A 24,160-nucleotide genomic window follows, 5' to 3' on the forward strand; every position below is an offset into this window, starting at 1 on the left:
CTGCAGAGCGGCGGGGCGCTGAGGGAGGCTGGAGGAACAGCAAGCGCCGAAGGAGGTTGCGGGGGTCACCCAGCGTCGAGAGCCTGGGGGGGGGGGCGGGGCGGGAGAGGACGGCGCGGGCCCGTCAGGCGCGGCGCGGACAGCCCGCGCGGCGCAGCCTCGCTCTGAAGGCGGTTGGGGACCGCGGCGGCGCTCAGCCGGTCCTGCCGCGAGCGGCCTCTGTGAGCGCGACGCCGGGCGGACGCCAGCATGTCGCTGCCTCCGGAGAAGGCCACCGAGCTGAAGCAGCTCATCCACCAGCAGCTGAACAAGGCGAGGACGCTGCGGGCTGTGGCAGAGCTGGGGCCGGGGCAGGGGCAGGGGCAGGGGCAGGGCCGGGCAGGGCTAGGTGCCCGGGCCGGGGCAGGGCGGGGGCGGGACCAGGGCTGGACCCGGGATGAGGCTGGGGCAGGGCCAAGGCCGAGGTAGGACCAGTGCTAGGGCAGGACCAGGGATGGACCGGGGTCGGGGCGGGGGCGCGGGTAGAGGTACGGTCGGCCGGGGAAGGCTCTGTGCTCCCAGGCGGAGCAGAGGATGAAACCCGCCTAGGGGATGCTGGGGAGTTTGAGGAGATTTTGCTGTTATGGACGGCTGTGACAATGAAGTTTTTATTGAGCGATTTTTGACAGATCGACTAAGTTGTGTTTGGACTAGGTCAGAAGTCAGAATTACTTTAAGGGTGAAAATGGGGCTGTCATTGAAATTGAGCCAGTAGCTTAAAGCAGCAATTCTAAAACACATGATGGAAGAGAGTTAGTTACTCAAGTGTTTGTAAGGAAGGTTTTCGGGATACCTTGGAGCTCAAGAGTGACATCGAGTCTTTGAGGTACTGAGCTGAATGCAGTACGTTGAAGTAAGAAAACTGGAGATTGGAATAATTTTATTTAATAAAGGCTACCATTTATTGTGCACTTGTGTGCCAGGCTCTATGTTAGGTGTTTAGCATCTTTTATCTAATCCTCATAACTATAAGAGGATAATTTTTTCCCATTTTATAGATGAGGAAACCAATTCAGAAAGAAAAAAGTTGACTGAGAGGTTACACATCTAATAAATTGAAAGCTATAATTCAGACTTTGATCTGCCCTCTCCAGGTCTCTGTTCTTTTTGTTACACTATCCTCTCTCAAAAGATTCATTTTGGTTGAGTAGTATTTGTGCGGAAATGGTAACAAAGACAATAAATAGCTAATAGAGTATTTCTAGAATATGTACTGGTAGTTTCATTTTTTCAAAAATTACTGTTTCTTCCTTTTAAAAATCTTTATTGTGTCACTGAATTGTGGTTACAATTTTACATTTACTATCAGCTTGAGAAGCCCAAAACTCAAGCACCCTAGGTGTAGTCTCTTGACCCTCCCCTCCCCTTATTTTTTTTTTTTTTATTACTTTAAGTTAGCATTTTAGAAAGAATCTAAATGGCAGTTTTTGCTTTGGCAACTGTGCTCATTAGGAGTCAAACAAACATAATGCAAGTTTTCTACATAGATGGATGTCCATGGCAGAATAAGAGAAATCCTTGCTGAGACTATACGTGAAGAATTAGCACCTGATCAACAACAGTTATCAACAGAAGATTTGATCAAAGCCCTTAGACGTCGAGGAATCATTGATGATGTGATGAAAGAACTTAATTTTGTTACTGTGAGTAATCTTTTAGGGGAAAAAACAAGAGTTAAGTATATTCTCATGCTTAGAACACTGTTTATAGGGTCATATTTGGAACCTCTCCTTTTAGTAAAATCTCTTGCAAATTAGGCCATTTTGTCTAGTAATATCTTTGTTTCAAGTATATACTAGCACTAACCTTGAGTAGAGCAAAAATTATTATAAAACAATGAAATTGGAGTTTTAAGCCATATTCTTTTTTCCACAATGACTTTAAATATATATCTTATGGTCAAATTAGTTCATCATAGCAAAGTTCATTTTCACTGAATTTGTTCTATAATTTTTTTAGATTGACAAATTTATTTTTAAAATAAATACACTTTAGGGAGGATTATATTATTTGTGATTAACAAATTATAAATTTCTTAAGAAAATAATTGACAGCTTGAGGACTCTCAAATCTTTTCATACAAATAGGTCAGTAGTAGGGTGACAGCCTTTCAGTGCACAATTAGTAAGTAGGCCTTCTTTCGAAAATGAGGCAATAATGAGAAACTGTGACCTCAATACCTGGGTAATATAACAAAAAATTGAAATGGTATTCATGATACACCAGGGAATAAGTATTTTAATACATTATCCTTTTTTGGTTTTTGAGGTTTATAAACCTATTTGTTATTAAAAATGACCTATTAACAGCTTTTGCTATGTGACTATCACTCCCTTATTAAAATCAGTTCATGATGGAACATAAAACTAAATGTTATATGAGGTTTAGAGAAAACTTACCTTTGAGGTATTAAGGATTTGTTTTTAGCACTTCTGTGGATGACATTGTTTAGAGACAATTTACTTACTTAATATTATAAGTGACCAGTTGTATCATCTTTTATGAAGGCTTTAAAAATTTCATTATTTTAATTATGCTAGGAAAACAAGGGATTTTTGGTGGGGACTTTATCCTATCCACTTTTGATTCAGTGCTTAGTCCTATCATTGGCATTTTCTTCCTTAACCATAATTTTTTTTCTAATTTATTTTGATATTTTTCTGCCTTTCTAGGACAATGTTGATCAAGAACTCTCTTCCTCTCCAAAACATCCTGCTTGCTTTACTGAAAGACAATCAACATTGTTAAAAAAAAGTATGTTTATTTTTTAAAACATTAATTTAGTTGTAGATAATAATGTTGCGCTGTAGTGTTGGTATTTGATGAGAAACATTTCTGTATAATCTTTCCAAAATGAAATGCTTAAATTTTTTTGTGGTAATGAGCCCAAAACATAGATTCTGCTTTGTACAAAGTATATCAAGATTTAATATACAACACAGTAGATGCAAAACCAGAACACCTATTTCTTGTGTTTCGATAATATATTTTATATAGCCTTTTTTTTTTTTAATAGTAATATACTTATCTGACAAGTATACTTGCTTGTCTTTGGTAATTATCTAAGTTGGTTTGTGGAGGTGAAGGAATATTGGATAGTAGCTAACAAGAAAAGGTATACTGAGCCTGGCCTCTGACTCCTTGCTAGATGACAGAAAGTAGCCAGAAGGTAAACTTGGAAAAGGATGTCAGATTATGTATCTCTTCTTCCCATTGTGCATATGATGCTGGTATATAGTCAGTTGTTACTCTTTCTCTGTTTTTGTCTTTGGTTTTATTCCTGTCAAGTTATTTCCTATTGTCTTGATCACATTCCTCAAGTTATTTTGGCAGTTTCCTCATATATATTGCTACACTTTACAGCTAATATTGATCCAACACGGAGGTATCTTTACCTTCAGGTTTTGGGTGGAAAAGCTTTCTTGGAACATCTGCAAGAACCTGAACCTTTGCCTGGACAAGTTTGTTCGACCTTTACTTTATGTTTGCATTTTCGAAACCAACGTTTTCGTTCTAAGCCTGTTCCATGTGCCTGTGAACCCGATTTTCATGATGGCTTTTTACTTGAAGTACACAGAGAAAGCTTAGGTAAGGAACCATGGTAAACTGTTGTTTAATTGAGTAAATCATTGTGAGGTTTTATTATATAACAACTTTAAATGTATTTATATATTTAACAACTTTTAATAACTTTTGCTTTTAGGAGAGATTTGTAATGGATGCGTCTACCCAGTCTTGTTTTTCTCCATTGCTTTTTTCTATTCTATTTAAACTACTTCTGCCCACTTTGTTTTTTTCTGTTTACTAACTTGCTTTCTCCACAGATTATTTTTTGACTCTTTTAGTTGTTGGTTCCTTCATAATAAACATTTAAATGCCTGTTATATATGTAGTACTAAGCTAGGTAGGTGCTGGGGATATTGTGGAGACTGGATAGATCATGCCTACACCCGTAGGTTATGAAGGGTGGCTAGATTTATGATGTCATATAACTTATAAAAATTAAAGTTTAAATTAGATGTGAATCTATAGCTCATTTTTATAGCATAAAATTATGATACTTAGTTCCTGTAATTGTTTTACAACAATCTTTTTCTATAAAGGTATTTATACATTTTAGTTGTCAATATAGAAATCTTTGTAATTTATTTGTACAATTAGCAAAGTTTTAGACTTATACCTGCAGAACTTTAGATTATTATGATGGTTAAGATACTATTAAAATTTATTTTTTCTCCTAGTGAAAAATGTTAATTTAGTAAGGCAGTTAATGAAATAAATTGCTATATCCAAGTTTCTGGATTTTTCAGTTTTGTGTAGATAATACAGTGATTATTTCTGGAGGTTTTTAGAAATAAAGATAGTTTGGGAATTAATTTGACCTATTTGAAGGCTTTTTAATGTAGTGGAATATACTTTTAAGTACTTTTTAAGAAAAGATTTATCTCTTACAGATCAGAAAGCACTGCTGTGCAGTAAGTAACTAGATAACTTGTCACAATTCCACTAGTCCTCTCAAAAGTTAGTGATAGAATTAGGACTGTACTTTCATTCCCAATCTATTGCATGCTTTCTGAGGCATAACTAAATTATTTTATTTTGTTTTTATAAATTTTATTATTTAGCATACTTTTTAATAAAAGTATTCTTTTATGTTGGCCTAACTGACCATGTAATGTATACTTTTCTTTGTTTTCTGTTGCTAGGTGATGGAACTAGAATGGCTGATTCAACAGCAATGTTATCAATAAGTGATCCAATTCATATGGTGCTAATCAAAACAGACATATTTGGTGAGACTACTTTAGTAGCATCCTATTTTCTTGAATGGCGATCAGTTTTGGGCTCAGAAAATGGAGTGACGAATCTTACTGTGGAACTTATGGGTGTAGGTATGATGATTTGGATCACTGACTTTTTTATAGCCACAATTTGAAATGTATTTTAAAAACCTTTATAAGCAAAAAGGAGCCATATAAAGGAGAATTTCATTAGGAGAGTTAGAACTAGACCCCAGTGTCGTGGTTTCAGGAAATGTCTTAAAGGATAATATGAGTGTAGCACTTCATTATCAATCTGGCCCTCTCTTAAAGAAAACTTTCCTGGAAAATAAATACAGGAATGTTGAGGTTCCCCCTCTCCCCCCGCCACTTCTCCCAATGCTTGTCTCCCAAGCATTATATATATGACTATAGTATCCTTGACATCTATTAAAAACAAACAAAGCTCAGTCTACTCCAGCACACTTGGGAATACAGTATATCCCCCTCAGTGCCAGTGGCTTACTGCTACAGTGGTTCTTCCAGAATATAGAGTAGGTAATGTTCTCTCAAGTATTCACCTGTGGGGAAGTGAGACTTCAAAAGGTGATAACTTGTTCAACATCACTGTCAATGATAGTACTCCTTGAGGGCTGAGATGGTGTGTCCCTATTCACCACTGTCCTTGGAGTCTTGCATACTGCCTGATGTGTAAAACATCTTTGCTTATAGAAAGAAAATCAAAAACCAACTTATGAGTAGTTCATACTTAATATGTAATGGAATTACTTTCGTATTGTAACAGTCACAGAATTAAACCTGGCCAGTGCACAATATAGTCAATTTAGATTTTGGTGAGTCAGACCCCGAATGTGTTTTTCCTTAAGAAGTAGAGAAAAATTTTAATGTAGGAAATTTATTTTCAAAAATGATACCTGGGAAAGCGGATGTGGCTCAAGGGATTGGGCTTCCACCTACCACATGGGAGGTCCTGGGTTCAGTTTCTGGTGCCTCTTGGAGAAGGCAAGCTGACACAACAAGATGACACAACAAAGAAACACAAAGAGGAAAGACAATGAGAGACTCAACAAACCGGGGAGCTGGGGTGGCTCAAGTGATGGAGAACCTCTGTCCCACATGGGAGGTCCCAGGTTTGCTTCTCAGAGCTTCCTAAAGAGAAGATGAACAGACACAGCTAGCACAGCTAGCACACAGTGAACGGACATAGAGAGCAGACAGCCACCTTAAACAGTGGGGGTGGGGGAGAATAAATAAATAAAATTAATGTTTAAAAAAAAATGCCTAGTATTTGTCTTTAAGAAAAGGTCTAACATGATAATCACAGTAATGCCCTGGAAGCAAGCATATTCTGATTGAACAAATGGTTCTGGTGTGAAGTATATTTTCTAATTTTAAAATTCAACTTGGATTGAAAATTAGTACTCAACTAAAGAAATGGGATAAATAGGAATTTATTATGTTGACAAAGATTATAGGAAATTTCTTTTTTCATGGAGTAAAAATGGGGGGTTAATATTACTTTAAATTAGTTTTTAATGTAAGTCTGGTTGGTAGTATACATTTTACAAAGCTAAAAGTTAAGAGTCCCAAATCCTTAGGCCCCAAAAGGTCCTTAAAACATGATTAGCAAGCAAGGAAATAGGAATTCTCCTTATAATTAGATAAAAACCTTTGTAAAAAGTAAAAGCTCTAATTTGATTTGACTGATTTTTAATATGAATATTAAAGATGATGTTGAATATTATCTTTATTCCACGTACGTGGTAGAGTAGCAAATTCCTGAATTATTTTGGTTAGACATTGTTTGACTAAATATATATAATATTCAAAGTTCTGATATTCTAAATTTTTATTTATATTTATAGGCACAGAATCAAAAGTTTCTGTAGGAATTTTAAGTATAAAACTTGAAATGTACCCTCCACTCAATCAAATGTTATCTCAAGAAGTAGTGAACACACAGGTAAATAATCTGAATTTCTTTGCTCTGTATATTTGTTTTCATAGTAGTATATTTATCTCTCTACCCTAGAAAGTACTCTCTTTTTAGAAAATTATCACTTATTAGTTTTTTAATCAGTACTTCAAAACTTAACAAAAACAATGAGGAAAAGAATAAACTCAAGATTGTTTTCCTAGAGAGGAGTCTGTAGTCTAGTTTAGGAAATAGAAGGAACATTCACTGAAACAGTGTTAACAGTTCCAACATAAGAATTACAAATCTGAAGGGAATAAAGGCTCAGGGAGTAACATGAGGAGGGTTGCACTTGAACAGCCCTTTCAAGGACATTAAGAGATTGCTTTGTCCTGTGATTTCTGCTCTACTCTTCAAGGCGCAAGTAAGTGCTTGACACTTCTGGAATGTGTTTGGAGAGACTTTCTTTCCTAATTCCACTGTATAATTTTTGAGGAATTACTTTCTCCCTGGGCCTTATGGGACCAGTGGTTTTCTTCACTCCTTCAACTTGGGCTTCCATTCCAGTTTAGTTCTTGCCAGTCTTGAAGTTATGATTATCTGCTAACTTGTTGGAATGGCACTTCTGGAATGATTCTCTTGACTATACACTTGAGTCCTAAATTGCACATTTACCCCATCCTGCCCTTCATATTGTTCTTTGATGTTCTTTGTTACTTGATTTTAGATTGCTAGTCTCTTTCTCCCAGGCAAACAAAGTTCTCCATTTTCCTGAGACTTCCCCTTCCTTCTTGGTCTAAATGCCATCTACCTTTAATCTCTAGCATACGAGATATATCAGGTGGTGCATATACCTGAAACCATGTGGTGGAATCAACCTTGATATTACTTGAATAAAGAAATATGTGTGTGTGTATGTGTATGTATGTGTATTAACCATGTTATTCATAAATTATGTGTAATATATAAATAAGTAAAAACATGAGTTCCACTTTCTTAATGTTATTTTAAAAATATTTTTCTGTTTCTGCTATCATATTTATGATTTTAATGACTGAAGCTTATTTAAATTTATTCCTCTATTTTGGTCATATAAATTGTTTCTAACCTAGGTTTTCTCTTTAAAATTATACAATTAACAATAAATATTTATTGATCTTAAGCAAATGGTAAAAATTGCCAGGTACTTTTCTAGACATTTGGGGATGTACCTGTGCATAAGACAGGTTATGGATAGACAATAAACAAATGACTCAGTAAACAAAATATCAGATGGTAGAAGGTATTAGGTGGAAAATTATTACAGGGTGATTTGATGGAGTGGTTCTTGGGAGGCTACTTTAAATAGAGTAATTAGGGAAGTCTGAGTGACCAGAAGAACCCATGCAGAGATTGGGGCCAGACATTCCAGGCAGTGGGAAACAGCCTCTCACAAAAGGCCCTGGGCTGTAGGCCACACCCCAGGAACCCTGTGAGGCTAGAGTATAGTGGATGAGCAGGGAGAGAAGGGGATGAGGGAGGCAGGGCCAGATTTTAGAGGCCAGGACAGGAAATTTGCAGTGTGATGGGAAACTATTCAAGTATTTTAATCAAGGGAATAACAGAATATGATTTATTATTTAAAAACCTCCCTTGGGGGAAAAAGAGACCACTTTGACTATTGCGTGGAGAATGGATTATACTAGAGGGAAGTGTAGAAACAAGGAAGTCAGTAAAGAGACTGTTATGTAGTCCAGACAGAGGGTGGCTTGGATTATGGTGGTGGTGGGGGTAGAGAGAAAGTAGATAGATTTGTTAGATATTTTGTTGTAATTATGGAAAATGAATAGGAATTGAAAAAATATTATTTTTTCAAATTTTAAGCTTGCTTTGGAACGTCAGAAAACTGCAGAAAGAGAGCGATTGTTTCTTGTATATGCTAAGCAGTGGTGGAGAGAATATTTGCAAATTCGACCCTCACACAACTCTCGGCTTGTTAAGATTTTTGCACAGGTTTGTAATTTGTATTCAAAAAGTTTTGCACATATAGTTTAGACTTACTGTAGTATATGTAAATTTTATTTAACTCGAATGTATAAAATTGTATTTATTTTGGACAAATGAAACTTTAGTTGTAAAGTAAAATGCTGGTTTTATAATACTCTTTTTTCACTGAGTAAATGAATGGTGTAAAACAATCTATGTTTTGTTATATTTTGCTTTTGAATTTCAGTTAAGTTTTGTATTTTAAACCTTTTCTGGATATATTTGATTTATTTTATTATTATTATTTTTTAAAGATTTATTTATTTATTCCCCCCCCCCCGGGGTCTGCTTTCTGTGTCCATTTGCTGTGTGTTCTTCTGTGACCGCTTCTATCCTTATCAGCGGCACCAGGAATCTATGTTTCTTTCTGTTGCATCATCTTGTTGTGTCAACTCTCCGTGTGTGCGGCACCATTCCTGGGCAGACTGCACTTTTCTTTTGCACTGGGCAGCTCTCCTTATGGGGCGCACTCCTTGCGTGTGGGGCTCCCCTACGTGGGGGACACCCCTGCGTGGCACGGCACTCCTTGTGCACGTCAGCACTGCGCATGGGCCAGCACCACACGGGTCATGAAGGCCTGGGGTTTGAACCGCGGACTTCCCATGTGGTAGGCAGACGCCCTATACATTGGGCCAAGTCCACTTCCCTATATTTGATTTAAATCAGATGAAAACCCATTTTGTTTAACTCGGGATATGTCCTTGACCATTTGGACATTTTGCAATTTCTATGTAAATTTAGCTCTTAAGTGCAGAGCTGGGGCTCTGAGCACATAAGTTTTTTTAAGGTTTTTTTTTTCCTCTTTAGGAAAAACAATGTTATTTTTAATATTTCTATATAAACAACATCTCTAAGCCAGTGACCAGTGATATTTAATGGCAATATTTCAACTATATAGCTCTGCCTCTATTTTTCCTATATCCTAAGCACCTTTTCTTGCATTAACAAACTAACGTAAACTATATGGTCAAATCCATATTTTTGTAACTTCTGAGGAACTAATAAAATATTTTATATATATTTAGTCTTTTATGGATGTTTTTATATGAGTATGGTATAGTAATATTTTGACTTATGTTTTCCCAGATCCTTGTGCATTCCTCAAGCATTATCCAAATGTCCTGAGATTTTTGGACAGGATAAAATTGATTCAGTTTCTAGATTGGGAATTTGGGAATGAGAGACCCTAGTTTGCTGGTGGTAGGAATGAAAGAAACTGCTTCTCATATTCTGGTAGCATTGTGTATATATTGACTGACAAGTAGGCCAGGTAGCAGCTATGTCAGGACAAGGACAAGGACAGACCAATCAAAGTATGTCTGTCTTGTCTAAGGTGCGGTCATTCATTGTTGTGTGGAATCTGGTACCAGAGAGTACTCAGAATGGAGGAAGGTGCTGAATCAGAGAAATGGCCTATCAAAGAGGAGGAAATGGTTGGGATATGCAGCCAAGGGAATCAAGGAATTGGAATTTCATTTTATGAAACATTACTTAAAGAAGTTTCTTGTCTCTTAGAGTTCATCGTAAGAAGATTTGAACTACTTAAGGTCATTTAGCTTAACCATATGAGATTGTCAAGTGACCAGGCATTTACCACTTTTTGTTCTTTTTTTGTTTTTTTAAAAGATTTGTTTTTTATTTATTTCTCCCCCCTTTCCCCCCAGTTGTCTGCTCTCTTTGCCCATTTGCTGTGTGTTCTTCTGTGTCCACTTGTATTTTTGTCAGCAGCACCGTGAATCTATGTCTCTTTTTGTTACATCTTGCTGTGTCAGCTCTCTCTGTGTGTGGCGCCATTCCTGGCAAGCTACACTCTTTTTGCACAGGGCAGCTCTCCTTATGGGCCGCACTCCTTGCACGTGGGGCTCCCCTATGCAGGGGACACCCCTGTATGGGGGGCACTCCCTGTGTGCACCAGCGCTGCGCATGGGTCAGCTCCACATGGGTCAGGAGGCCCTGGTTTTGACCTTGGACCGCCCATGTGGTAGGCAGATGCTCTATCCATTGAGGCAAATCTTCTTCCCTACCACTTTTTGTAAATGCTATGAAGGAGAGAGAAGTGAAGAGTCTTTTCTAAGATCAAACAGCAACTCAGCAATGGCAGAGTCTATGAAATTGCAGTTTTGACTACTGCCTCTTTGGTTTGACTGTGCCACCTCTTTCTAAATAAATGTATAAAATAAAATGCTGTTTCTCAGTGCTTCTTCCTATATTTAACTAGATATAAAATTATTGTTATTTAAGGTAGTCATTCTGATTACAAAAACTATAGTTTTAAAACCAAAAAATTATTAGACATGGTTTGAAAAAGAATTTTCCGTGTTCCCAGTCCCTAGACGAGATGATTTAGAGCAGTGCTATCCAATAAAACTTTCTACAATGATGGTATGCTCTGTATCTGAGTTGTACCAAATGGTAGCCCCAAGCCAGGTATGGCTGTCAAGCACTTTAAATGTGGCTAGTGTGACAGAGAAACTGAATTGAAAATTTCATTTAGCATGTAGGGATATATTTGAATAATATTAAAAATATGGCACTATCCTAGAAAATTTAAGACTTTGGCTTGCCTGTGATGAGATATATAATGATGTCTCTTATATTCAAGATGTTACTATTGATGATGGATTGGGGCAAATGCATCCACTTTATGTACTCAACCTTTTTCTTGCCTTTTAGAGGAGTTGTGAGAATAAGGGTAACTCGTATTGAATTAATGACCTTTATCTTAACCAAAGATCTGTGGAATTACCAGTGTTATTATACTTAATAAATCCATTTTTTTTCCCTCCTCTTAATGGTTTTGCTGTAGCACAATAGTAGCTCATTTAATGGTGGCTTCTGACTTTTTAATGCAAGAAATTTAAAAATGTTAAATAAATTGAACTCTAAGACTGTTGAGTTTTAGGAAGATGTTATAAATATAAGGATTGGGGCTATCCTTTTAATGATCAGGTTGTGATTTCAGTACCTAATGTTTTCATACTACAATGGATTATTAGCAATGCTGAGTTAATGTAAAGGAAAACAAAATAATAGTTCCCTACTTCCCTTCAAAATGAGAATCATGATTTTCTGTTTTAAAACTTGGAGGCTTTTAGAGAATCATAGGTATGAGTGGAAATTATATTAGTCATTTTGTTCTGCAACATATAAAAATGTATCATCTTTCTCACTATAACAGAGTGTAAATGACAGATGAAGTTGCTTTTTTTTTCTGGTTAAGATAATTGCATTAGGTTGGAGAGGGGATGTTTTTGTAAAGTCGAAAGAGATCAGTGGTACCGATAATTCATACGTGTAGTACTTGTGTGGGTGTGTTCAGTCTTATTTCCTGATAAGCCCTGCCACAAGAAAGTGTTAAGTCATCTCTGAATCCTGAAGAGGAAGTGGTCCATTTTCTTTGCTGTCCTGAGACATGGATAAGGAGAATACGGACTTCAGGAGTATTACATAGTGATCAGAGACTTTGGTATACACAGCAGGTACTCAGTACAAGCACTAGGATACATCCCGTATTTAGAAACCTAAAATGGTTTTCAAAACTCTGCCTTTGATTGACTTGGTTCACACATCAGTTTCCTAAAGATCTCTGAGTGTGATTACCAACAGAAACAAAATCATTGTTGTTATATCAAGAAATCAGAAAAGTTATTTGTTCTCTCTGAATATATATTACTGAATTCTGTTTGATAATATGAAAGAACACTCAGGCTTAGATCACCCCTTAAAGGCTTTGGAGTCAGATCTGGGTTTGAATGCTACCCTAGTGCATTATAACTGTAGCCACAGTTTGTGCCTCTGTGAGGTGAAAATATTAGAAATTGTACCCATGGCACTCAGCAGCCTTGTGCCATATGTAAGGCAAGCACTCTGTAAATGGTATTGAGAATTATTTTATCCCACATTAATATATTATAAGGAAAGGTGCTAATGTAGGGGACGATTAATCTATCACTACAAAATAATATCCTTCCCTTCCTTCTCCAGGATGAAAATGGGATAAACAGACCAGTCTGTTCCTATGTTAAACCACTTCGAGCTGGACGACTTCTGGATACTCCAAGGCAAGCAGCAAGATTTGTTAATGTCCTTGGTTATGAAAGAGCCCCTGTTATTGGAGGAGGAGGAAAACAGGAGCAGTGGTGCACTCTGCTGGCCTTTCTCTGTAGAAACAAGGTATCATTCGTGCATAATAGAATTAAATAGCAGTACATCCTAACTATTCTTGAGTTTACAGTAGTTTTTAAAAAATTAACTCAGAAATCAGAATCTTGTTTTCACCATTTTCATAACATTTAAATGTCAGTACTTAAAACACTTATCTTTATTTTCTCATATACTTTCTTATGTCACTTAATGTGATCCCTGGGAGGTACTGTAATGTCATTTTAGAAATATAGAAACCAAGATATAAAGGTAAATTTAACAATGAATTAGAGGCAGTGTCTGAATCAAAACCATAATTAAAGCAGTTGTAGGGGAAGCGGACTTGTCCCAGTGGTTAGGGCGTCCATCTACCACATGGGAGGTCCGCGGTACAAACCCTGGACCTCATTGACCCCTGTGGAGCTGGCCTATGTGCAGTGCTGATGTGCGCAAGGAGTGCCCTGCCACGCAGGGGTGTCCCCCGTGTAGGGGAGCCCCACATGCAAGGAGTGCACCGTAAGGAGAGCTGCCTAGCGCGAAAGAAAGTGCAGCCTACCCAGGAATGGCACCGCACACATGGAGACCTGACACAACAAGATGACGCAACAAAAAAAACACAGATTCCCGTGCCACTGACAACAGAAGCAGATGAAGAAGACGCAGCAAATAGACATAGAGAACAGACAACTGGGCCGAGGGTGGAGAATAAATAAATAAATAAATCTTTAAAATAAGTAAATAAATAAAGCAGTTGTAGTTGTAGGTTTACGGAGGGGTCATGTAGAAAATACAGAATTCCCACACACCAACTCCTGCCACACACACTCTTACCCAGTTTTCCCTATTAACAATTTGCATCGGTGTGGTACCTTTGTTACAACTGATGAAACAGTACTATGATTGTAGTATGATAACCTAATATAATTATGCTAATATATAATATGGATGTAATATATCCATAGTTTACATTAGGGTTCATTCTTTGTGTTGTGCAATTCTATGGGTATTTAACATTTTTATTCCAGTAACATATATAACCTGCAGTTTCCCATTTTAACTTATTTCAGTTGTGTTATTTACATTCACAATGTTATGCTTCCATCTCCACCATCCATTACCAAAACTTTTTCCTCACCTCACACAGAAACTCCCTATCAATTGAGGTTCGATTCTCTATTTCCTATCCTCACCCTGGGCCCTGGTAACCTCTGTTCTAGTTTCTGAGTTTGTGATTTGCATATTCTAATTACTTTATATAAGTGAGATCATACAATATTTGTCCTTCTCTGTCTGCTTATTCCACTCAACATGATACCTTCAGGGTTCACCCATGTTGTATTAGAACTTCATTCCTTTTTATGGTCAAATAATATTGCATTGTATGTATATATCACATTTTGTTTATCCATTCATTTGTTAATGGACATTGGGTAATATATTTTTAAAACAGGGGTTCTTAATCAGGGGTTCATGGACCCCCAAGGGGTCTGTGGAAAGATATCAGGTGGTCCGTGAGCTTGAATTAAAAATTCATAAAAGCATTATTCTAGTGGGGATGTATTGGTGCAGGTGTGATATGTTTATTAAATAATACATTGTATAGTGTGCACTTAGTATGGGATCCATGGTTTTCACCTCGCTGGCAGAGGGGTCTGTGGAACAAAAAAGGTTTTAAAGGGAGAAAATGGCAGTACAAAGTCAACATGGAAAAATAATGTTGAAATTGCATGGTATTTTGTTTAGGTCCAAATACAGTGTATAATTAAGAATATATATAAATGTATTAATGTTAAAGCTTTTTAATAAATCTATTTCAGTAAACTAACTTTACAGATTAAAGAATGTTTCCTAATCTTCTGTGTTCTAAAAATATTGATAATATAATAAACGAGTAAGAATATTTTTAGCATTCAAATCCTATTGAAACAGGATAGAAAAAAGAAATTTCTTTAATGTATTATTGTTTTGAAGTAGTTTATGTTTAGTCTGAGATTGTATAAGTAGTATGGGTATTCACAGGTAAAGCCTATACAGTGGAAGAAACCCATGGGTGAGAGATTGATTTGTTAGTTGGAAAGACCAACAGTTAAACTTATCAAAAAAGTTATTTTGATTTATTCCCAAGGTACAGTCCCCAAAAGTTGTGTATATGGATTTAAAAAATTTTAATTTCAACTCTAATAGGAATGGTACATATTTTAAATTAGGTAATTAATTCTTTTATAAGGCAGATAATTATCCCTTTTATTCACTTTTATTTTGTCTACCGAAGTTTCTTTGAAGAGAGAGCTCCTTTTAAAGTTAGAAACTTGAAAATGTAAACATTTAAAATATTTTTGTTGCACAATGGCATTGCAAACTATAAAGAAAATTTCACAAGCTGAAACTTCACTCATAATTCTATTCCCAATTTTTCAGCTTTTAAGACTTTTCTTTATCCATGGATATGTAACATTTTTTCACAATTATAATTATGATATAATAGCATTTTTTACCCTGCTTTATAATTTAGAATTATGCTATGAATATTTTCCATGTGTTACTGCAGTCTTTATGATTTCCATATTTTAGTGGCTGAATAAGTTTTCTTGAATTGAGATACAGAGTCTACTGAACTATTTCCTTAATTGTAGGAAGTGTTTCATTTGGCAGAGTTAGGCTTGCTTCCAATTTTTAAAAATTTTATTGTACATTAATTTTTGCATTAGATACCTTTGAGCATATTATAATTTTCACTTTGAATTTTTTAGGATAAAATCCCAGAACAGAAATTCCTAGGTCTGAAAGGTTTTGGATATTACATTTTATAATTTTTTAAAAATGTGTTTGTTTTATAATAGTGTTTTTGTTTTTTTAAGATTTATTTATTTATTTCCCCCCCCTCAACTGCTCTCTATGTCCATTCACTGTATGTTCTTCTGTGTCTGCTTGTCTTCTCTTTAGCTGGGACCTTCTGGAGCGGGAGAGAGGTGCTCAACCTCTTGTACCACCTCAGCTCCCTAGTTTGCTGTGTCTCTTATTGTCTCTCCTCTATGTCTCTTTCTGTTGTGTCATCTTCTGCACCAGCTCTCTGCTCAGGCCAGCCCTCCAGGATGGGCCAGCACTCCCTCGGGCCAGCTTGCTTTCACCAGCAGGCCCCAGGATCAAACCCTGGACCTTCCATTGTGGTATATGGGAGCCCAATCGCTTGAGCCACATCCGCTTCCCTATAATAGTGTTTTAAAAAGCAGTGTTGTGCCTCTAATGCAAATATTTTGTGAAAGAAGTATCCTTCATTTTAACACTCAATAATTATTCTGCTTTTGCTTATTACCTATAGCCCTTCTTCACTTATGTACGTATTTTTTCATAATTGCAGCCATACTGTTTAATAATGCTTTTTTCACAGAACATATTTGTCAGATATTTTCTCTTGTTTTTAGTAGTCTTCATATATTTTTTGAATTGTGTAATATAACCATGTTAAAGATAATTTGGAAAATAGAGGGAAAAGTACATATACCCTTACCATCATTGATGACATTTTGTTGTTTTTCTCCCATTTTTCCTATGTATGTATTTCCTTGAAATTATGATGCAAAGATACTCTACTGTACATTTTTCCATTTATTTGTGTTTCCTACTCTATCATTCTTGACTGGTCTATGTCCTTTTAACTGTTCATCTGTGGGAATCTTATTGCTTTTCTTTTTATATTTTATAAGTTATTTATAAACTTTTAAATCTGAATGCTCCCTATTTAACAGTACACATTATGACTATCAGATTGGTGAGCACAAACTTTGTTAGATGATTTAGACTGTTTTAGAAGTACCATCCTCTTTGTTTTCCCTGTTATTTTAGCTTATCACTGGACTGATGATTAAAAGTGAAAAAGTTTATTAATACATTTTTACTGTAGTTTTGTATTTAAATATTTGATGAAGAAGCATGATGAAGGAGTAAATACTTAGTTTTAACTCACGGAATTTTCTAGGGTGACTGTGAAGATCATGCTAACCTTCTGTGCAGCCTGCTTCTTGGATACGGACTAGAAGCCTTTGTCTGTGTAGGGACTAAGGCCAAAGGAGTACCTCACGCCTGGGTAATGACTTGTGGGACTGACGGAACCATCACTTTCTGGGAGAGTTTAACAGGACACAGGTTAGTTAAATGTGTTTAAAAGAATATTAAAAAGAAGGTGTAAATGGTTTAAATACACATTTCTTGTTCATACTGACAATACTCAAAGTACATATTAAGAATGTCAGTTATTAGAGTCTTTTTTGGTGCCTATATAAAATATTGCTTCAATTGAAGCAATGCAAATAAATTCTGAAAAAATTGTACCCCTAAAATATTCTTTACCAGCATGATACTGGTAAATATAATATTTACTTTTCCTTATACATTTTCTATAAATATTGTATATTTTGTATAATTGACATATTTTTTTTCTTGATCACCCTTAAGCCTAGTTGTATATCATGATTTCTTTTGAAAACTTGATGTGGTCACCAACTACCTTTTGATAAGTCTACTGGACATTTTTTTAGTCCTTTAGCTTATCATCACATTTTGAAAGAGTTGAGTACTCGCTCCTTAGTGGAACAGTCTTTTTCCTTTGCTTCCATGATATCATGGTCTTTCAGTTTTCATTTTTCCTCTCTGGCTGTTCTTGTTCTCAGTTTTCCTTCATCTTGTCTTTAAATGTTGGTGTTCCTAAAGGACAGCCCTAGACCCTCTTCCCATTTTATACTCTTTCTCCTTTATTGATAATCATTTGGTTAGTTGTGCCTACTTATGTATAGTTAAATTATTTTAATTGTGTTATCTGAGATTAACTTTTTTGATCTTAATAATATGCATAAAATATATTCTAGTGTTAAAGGAATAAAGTTAGTTTATATATAAGCAGATGTGCCATAAAATTAATGTAGAGTAATCCTGTGAAAAAGCAAGTATAAACTCTAACACTGGGAAATAGTTAGGGCCTTAAGTGTTAGAAAAGATTTTTTCTTCAGTGAGATGCTATTTTCTTATGTTTTAAGTTCTCATTATATGAAATTGTTATTTAATTTTTTTAGGTACATCCACAAACCTATCAATCCTGATGAACCTCCACTTGCTGAACAGCCCAAACCATTGTACCCATATCGAACAATCGGTTGTGTTTTCAATCATCAGATGTTCCTGGGAAATTGTCAGCCGTCTGACTCAGTAGACGTCTGTGTGTTTGATTTGAGTGATGAATCCAAATGGAAACCCATGAGTGAAGAAGCAATTAAATCTGTGTGTGCTCCAGGAGCAACAACCTCACTTCCTCCCTTTCCCCCTCTGTGTGAGTCCATGATTGACGCTTCAGGAACAAGCAATGAAATGGAAATGCAGCTAAGGCTACTCGTGTCAGAACACAGGAAGGTAAGGAGCATGGAAAAAGTTGTGGTACCATCAATTTTGAAATTTATTTCCATATTTAATAATTTTTTTCTGGTGTGTACTACAGTGCCAAATTCTATTGTAGCCCTGAACAAAACAAATACAGTCCTTACCTTTGTGAAACTTACAGTTTCAAAATTCATGAGGGTTAAGTTCTGAGACTCAGAAATTTTCAGATTCACTAATACTTTTAGAATTTATTACTTCCTCCTAGAAATAAAAAGTAGTGAGTTCACATCTTAGTGTCAGACTTTTTGCTGACTTCCACTATTGGGATTTCCTCTTTATTCAAATCATTTCTCCATTTAAAAAAAAAGGTTATACTTTTTTCATATTCATTTTGGTTTATTTCTAGGTTTGTTTCTGTTTATTTTGTTTTCCTATTACACAGTTGAGATATAAAATGATATCCTCTTTCTGGCTTTAATTTACATTTCCCCTGGTTACTAATGAGATCGGGCTTATTGTTTATTAGCCATTTCAAGTTCTTCTGTAAAGTGCCTTAAAGACGATCCCGAAAGCAATCTTTTCTTTAAGAAAAGATTAATATATTTTGCTACATTAAAATTAGAACTTCTGTTTATCAAAAGGAACCCTTAGAAGAGTGAAAGATAACTCTCGGAGTGGGAAAACTTATATGCAGCACACACAGCCAACAAAAGACTAGAATTCAAAATTCCTGCCAACGATTTATTTCCAATTCATTCTAGGGTTCCCCCCCTGTAGGACTTCCCACCTTGGCTAAGCTCTGTTTTCCATGTTCCATGAGGCCATCAAAGGCAAACTGATTTATCAAATAAGTTCTCTGGATTCCCAGTTACTCATAGGTTTGTCCCAATCATGTACTCTTAGCTTATTCACTTGGCAACTCATCAAAACATTTAAAAGTATGTTTGGAGACATCTTTACTCTAGCCTTTGTAGTATGTTTTCAGCGATAGAGTCCATCAGGATACCTGGTCTGTCATACTGCTGGAAATGCAAATCCTGCATTGCTTTCCTTCTCCATCACTCATACTTCCTAGTCGTTCTTTCCTGAGGCCCTGGTTGCAAATAAAATCATCATCTTATTGTATCATAAGAATAATTATGTCCAGACAAAGAAAAGAGAGTTGTGCTAGATTCCGATGTTAATCACTAGCTAAGTTAATGGTGCCTGTAAACCAGTGATATTCAAACTTTTGTTTGTTTTTTCATGGTAACAAATATATATGACATAAAACATGCCATTTTTACCATTTTTAGGTACACAATTCAATGGTATTAATTACTTTTCAATGTTGTGCTATCACCACCTTAGATTACTAAAACTTTCATCACCCAAAACAGAAAAAGCTCTACTTATTAAGCAGTAATTTCCCTTTTCCTCTCCTCTCAGCCCCTGGTAACCCTCCAGTGTTCTTTCTCTGAATTTGCTTAAACTAGATGTTTCATGTAAGTGGAGTGAGATTCTAATTTTGCCGCAGAAATGGCATAGATGATCATAGACTATTGGGGTCCCTTGTGAAGAGTTAAAAATGAAATAAATTGTGATCTCAAAATTCAGTGACACTGTCTTCCATATTAGGGACATCCTATAAGGTCTTTTCTAGTAGACGCTTCTTCAATATCTCTGGTATGGGATTTGGGGCCTTGGACATTGTACAAAAATTTTTTTGGTTATTTCTCTAAGAAGTAAAACCTGATATCTATAGTTCTTTTTATTTTCTTTTTCTGTATATCCCTGTAATAATAGGAAAATTTAAAAATTATGACAGGTTAAAAAAATTTTTTCTTGGCATATATTAAAATAAACAACATTTTTATTATAGTTGGTTTCTTAAATGTAGATATATTTCATTTTTCTCTCCTTCTTTTGATTATGCAGGATCTTGGCCTCACTACTGTTTGGGAAGACCAGCTTTCCTATCTTTTATCGCCAGCTTTGGCTTCTTATGAATTTGAGCGTACAACAAGCATATCCTCAGGCAATGAAGAATTTCAAGACGCCATACGGAGGGCTGTGCCTGATGGCCACACATTTAAAGGGTTCCCAATCCATTTTGTGTATAGAAATGCAAGGCGTGCATTTGCTACATGTCTTCGGTAAGTATAATTTATGGAATAATAAATATTTCTGGTTTAGGAATCTCAGAGATCAATTTGTCAAGTAGTTATTTAGGAATGACATCAAAATCACATGGGGAGTTTTCATCAAACATACACAACTGAGCCTCCTTGCCTCAGATTTTGATTCATTTGGTCTGAAATTTAGTCCTAGTAGATATGTCTTGGGATAAAGTCCCTGGTGATTTTGGTGCAGTCTCACCTAAAAATCTCTCATCTTGTCTAGTATAATTTTTTAAATTTATAAGCCATGGGGAAGGAGTCTATAATTTGAATAACTAGACTCAAGTTACAGAGCTGTTGGTAGCAGAGACAGGGTTTTAAACATTTATTTTAAATACTGCTTTACTTGGAAATAAGAAAGTATAGTCTATGTTCAATTTCTCAATTGAATCATTTTCCTTTTTTATATAGGTCTCCTTTCTGTGAAGAAATAATCTGTTGCCGTGGAGACCAAGTGCGACTGGCAGTTCGTGTCCGAGTGTTTACTTACCCCGAATCTGCATGTGCTGTTTGGATCATGTTTGCTTGTAAATATCGCTCAGTATTATAGGGCTATTATACCTGTCTTTTATTGGAATTTTACATATTGTATACTACTAGCTGTTTAGGGGTTCCTTATTTTAAAATCACAATCTGACTTGGATGTCATATTTCAATTTTTGTATATACCTGACTGATAATGTTTGCAAAAGTAATGATGTGTATATTTGAAAATTAAGGATGAAAAACTTGTATAAATCTTGAGTGGAATTTAGTATAAATTAAGTGTATATTCTATTTTAATAAATACTACTTTGTTTACAGGTATTCAGTAGTTTAAATATGAATGTAAATTTACGAAGTTTTCTTTACATTAATGGTAATCAGAAAAATATTTCTCTAAGGGTCTGAGTCATAGTAAAAGCAATATGATAATTTTCATAGGTTTGATAGGATTATTTTATACAAATCAAGGGAAATTAATCTCATAACGTATTTATTTATTACATAGATGAAAATACATTTTCATGGATTATGACATTTGTGGTATACCAATGGCCTATGGATATTTGTGAGATTTATGGTACTTTGAGACAAAAATAAGAGAAAACTGATACCAGAAAAGCATATATATTAATAACAAAACAAACTTCATATGAGAGTGCATAAATAATTTGTAAATATTCATCAGTTCTATTCATTATAAAAATGAGTTGGGTATTTTAGAAAAAAAAAGTGCTGTTGCATCCCAAATGGTAAATTGTTTTTTGTAGTTCTTATTGGCTGGCTGTTGCTAATTTTCTGTGATCACAGGATTCAGAATCACTACCCTCATTTACAGATTCCACCTTCCGAAACTGCTCCCCCCATACACATTTTCATTGTGGTGATTAAAGCATCTGAGTTAAGACTAAAGTAAGTCAGAGAATCATTGTATGAGGTCCCCAAAAGCAAGTATATGTGAATGACTCTGTGCTGATATTTATCTTAAAATTGAGCAAGTTTTAAAAAGGAAGCAAAAGTGAACACTGGGAAGACAATAGCAATTTGACTTTTTGTAAGAAACTGCCTGATACAAGTGATAGGGTTTGGCTGACCATTCTGCATCTTGTGCTTGGTTTCTGATTTTCCTTCATCTATTGGTCTGCTTAAGACAGGAACTATATACCAGCTGGCTATGCAAATTATTAATCTTTTTAAATCATTTTAATTTACCACTGCAAATGATTTAATGTTTTATAAAAACTAAAATCTAAAGGAATACTAAAATTTACTATTTTTCTTATTTTTATTTATAATAAATAGTTATGATTTAATTTGTTTTAAAAGTCTGGAAACAAACTATCCTTCTAAGAATTCTTCATTGAAAAAATAATGGGGGGTATAAATAAATCTTTAAAAAAAAAAGAAAAAGATAATCAGATGTTTCTTATAAGACTGACATGACTTTAAAAGAATTAGCAAAATAATTAAGATATCTTATTAGGTTGCCAAAATTACATATAGAGCTATCAACAGAAAGAAAATTGCTTTTTACCAATTATGAGACCATGTCCTAAGAGCTAGACTATATTAAGATCAAGGCTGTATTAAAATTAAGGCTGGGCTTCCTGCCTTACTCAACCAGAGTAATTCAAGTATTTCAAATGCTCCTTTGAGATACATTCTAAAATAAGTATGCTTTTTATGGCTTTACTCGAGTCTGACATGAATGGATGTTTTTCTCTAAAGGTGGTTTACTTTGAAAGAGTATTTCAGTATATTTATCTCTAGAATTCTGCTACTCTCCTTACTAATAATTTTTCTTTTTAAAAATTAAACTCACCTTGTGTAATTAGGTCTGTCATAAAAGTTGTTTTTCTATTAAAAACAAAATGCTTTTCTAATATGTCTGTAATGTATTCTTTTAACAATATGTGCACTAACATTGTCCTCTCTATACATTATATGAATATAATATAAAGGTATACTTATTAGAAAAGTTCAGAAACTTATAAACTTCAATTTTCATTACTCAGGCATGGACCTGTTAAACAAAACTTACTAAATTCACTTTAAACTAACTGAGCACCCCATGTGCCCTTTAAATTTTTTCACGTGTTGAGCTGTGTATTTTTAGCTATGATCTGCAAAAACACATATATAACCTGGCAGTTCCAGAAAGTACACACATTTTAACCCATTTTTCTATTTTCATGACAAGCACAAAATTGGAGGTAAATGAAGTGTTGGCTTTATATTTTGGGGGAGGCAGAAGTCCCATTTAAGTAGCTGGGGTGGGGTTGCTCACTCCTCAGACCACTGTTTCTCATCTTAGTGGTTCTACCCAAGAGGTAGGAATGTAGAAGACATCTGTCTCTCATAGTATCTATCACACAACCTATAAAAAACTATGATAATACATAGGGTATCAAGTCACTTATAGACAGGGTCAGAATTACTTTGAGGGAGGATAGCCTAGGGAAGCTGAAGCCCCAAGAGGATCAGGGAGCTTCCTAAGATTTCTTGTGGTGTACTGGTCAAGAATAGGAAAACGGGTAGAATTCTACTATTTGTTCGATACTTAACAAAGAGATTCAGTGAATGACTGACATACTGGAATAATGGCCATGAGTTTGCATCCAGTAAATATTCTAGTCATTTTTAGCCTGTATACTGAGAAGACTAATTTTCCAGTCCATTCATAAATTTTAGGTGTAACTGGTCAGTTTTTTTTTTTAATTTATTATTATTTTTTTAACTTACTGAAGTATATCACTCATACATAAACATACGTAAACAATAAGTGTACAGCAATAGTTATGAACTTACAAAACATATCATATGGGACTCTCGGCACCTCATCCTACCACTAATAACTTGCATGGTTGTTAAACCTTTTTAATAATTAAAGAGCACTGTCAAAATATTACTACTAACCAAAGTATTTTCCCCCAAACCCCCCTATTATTATTTATATCATTTATATATGAACATACATAAACAATAAGTATATAGTAAAAGTTGTGAACTTACAAAGCAAACATGCATAACATCATACAGGGGTCCCCTACATCAACTCTCCACCAATACCTTGCATTGTCGTGAGATGTTTGTTACAACTTAGCAAAGAATATTGTCAAAATTTTACTACTAATTATAGTCCTTATATTTGGTGTATTTTCCCCCCAACCCACCCTATTATTATTTTTTAAATATATATATTTTTTGTTACAGAAGTTGTAAACTTGTAAAACAATCATGCACATATG

At 35.3% G+C, this 24,160-nt stretch overlaps 1 protein-coding gene across 2 annotated transcripts; it reads left to right on the forward strand.

Moving 5' to 3' along the window:
- Positions 1-137: 137 nt before the first annotated feature.
- On the forward strand, positions 138-22,795 carry CEP76 (centrosomal protein 76). 2 transcript variants are annotated; one of them, XM_004470000.5, is made up of 12 exons: positions 138-312; positions 1,527-1,682; positions 2,712-2,793; positions 3,403-3,627; positions 4,746-4,931; positions 6,686-6,783; positions 8,599-8,727; positions 12,745-12,933; positions 16,880-17,046; positions 17,970-18,303; positions 20,188-20,405; positions 20,841-22,795. In XM_004470000.5, the coding sequence occupies exons 1-12, from the start codon at positions 250-252 to the stop codon at positions 20,977-20,979; spliced, it is 1,986 nt and encodes a 661-aa protein (XP_004470057.1). In that variant the 5' UTR covers positions 138-249; the 3' UTR covers positions 20,980-22,795. The 2 variants fall into 2 exon arrangements, with proteins under 2 accessions (XP_004470057.1, XP_071064508.1); XM_071208407.1 differs by having other exon boundaries at positions 173-312; positions 1,492-1,682.
- The last annotated feature ends 1,365 nt before the right edge of the window (positions 22,796-24,160 follow it).

The sequence above is a fragment of the Dasypus novemcinctus genome, chromosome 16 (genome assembly GCF_030445035.2).
Source record: "Dasypus novemcinctus isolate mDasNov1 chromosome 16, mDasNov1.1.hap2, whole genome shotgun sequence".
NCBI lineage: Eukaryota > Metazoa > Chordata > Mammalia > Cingulata > Dasypodidae > Dasypus > Dasypus novemcinctus.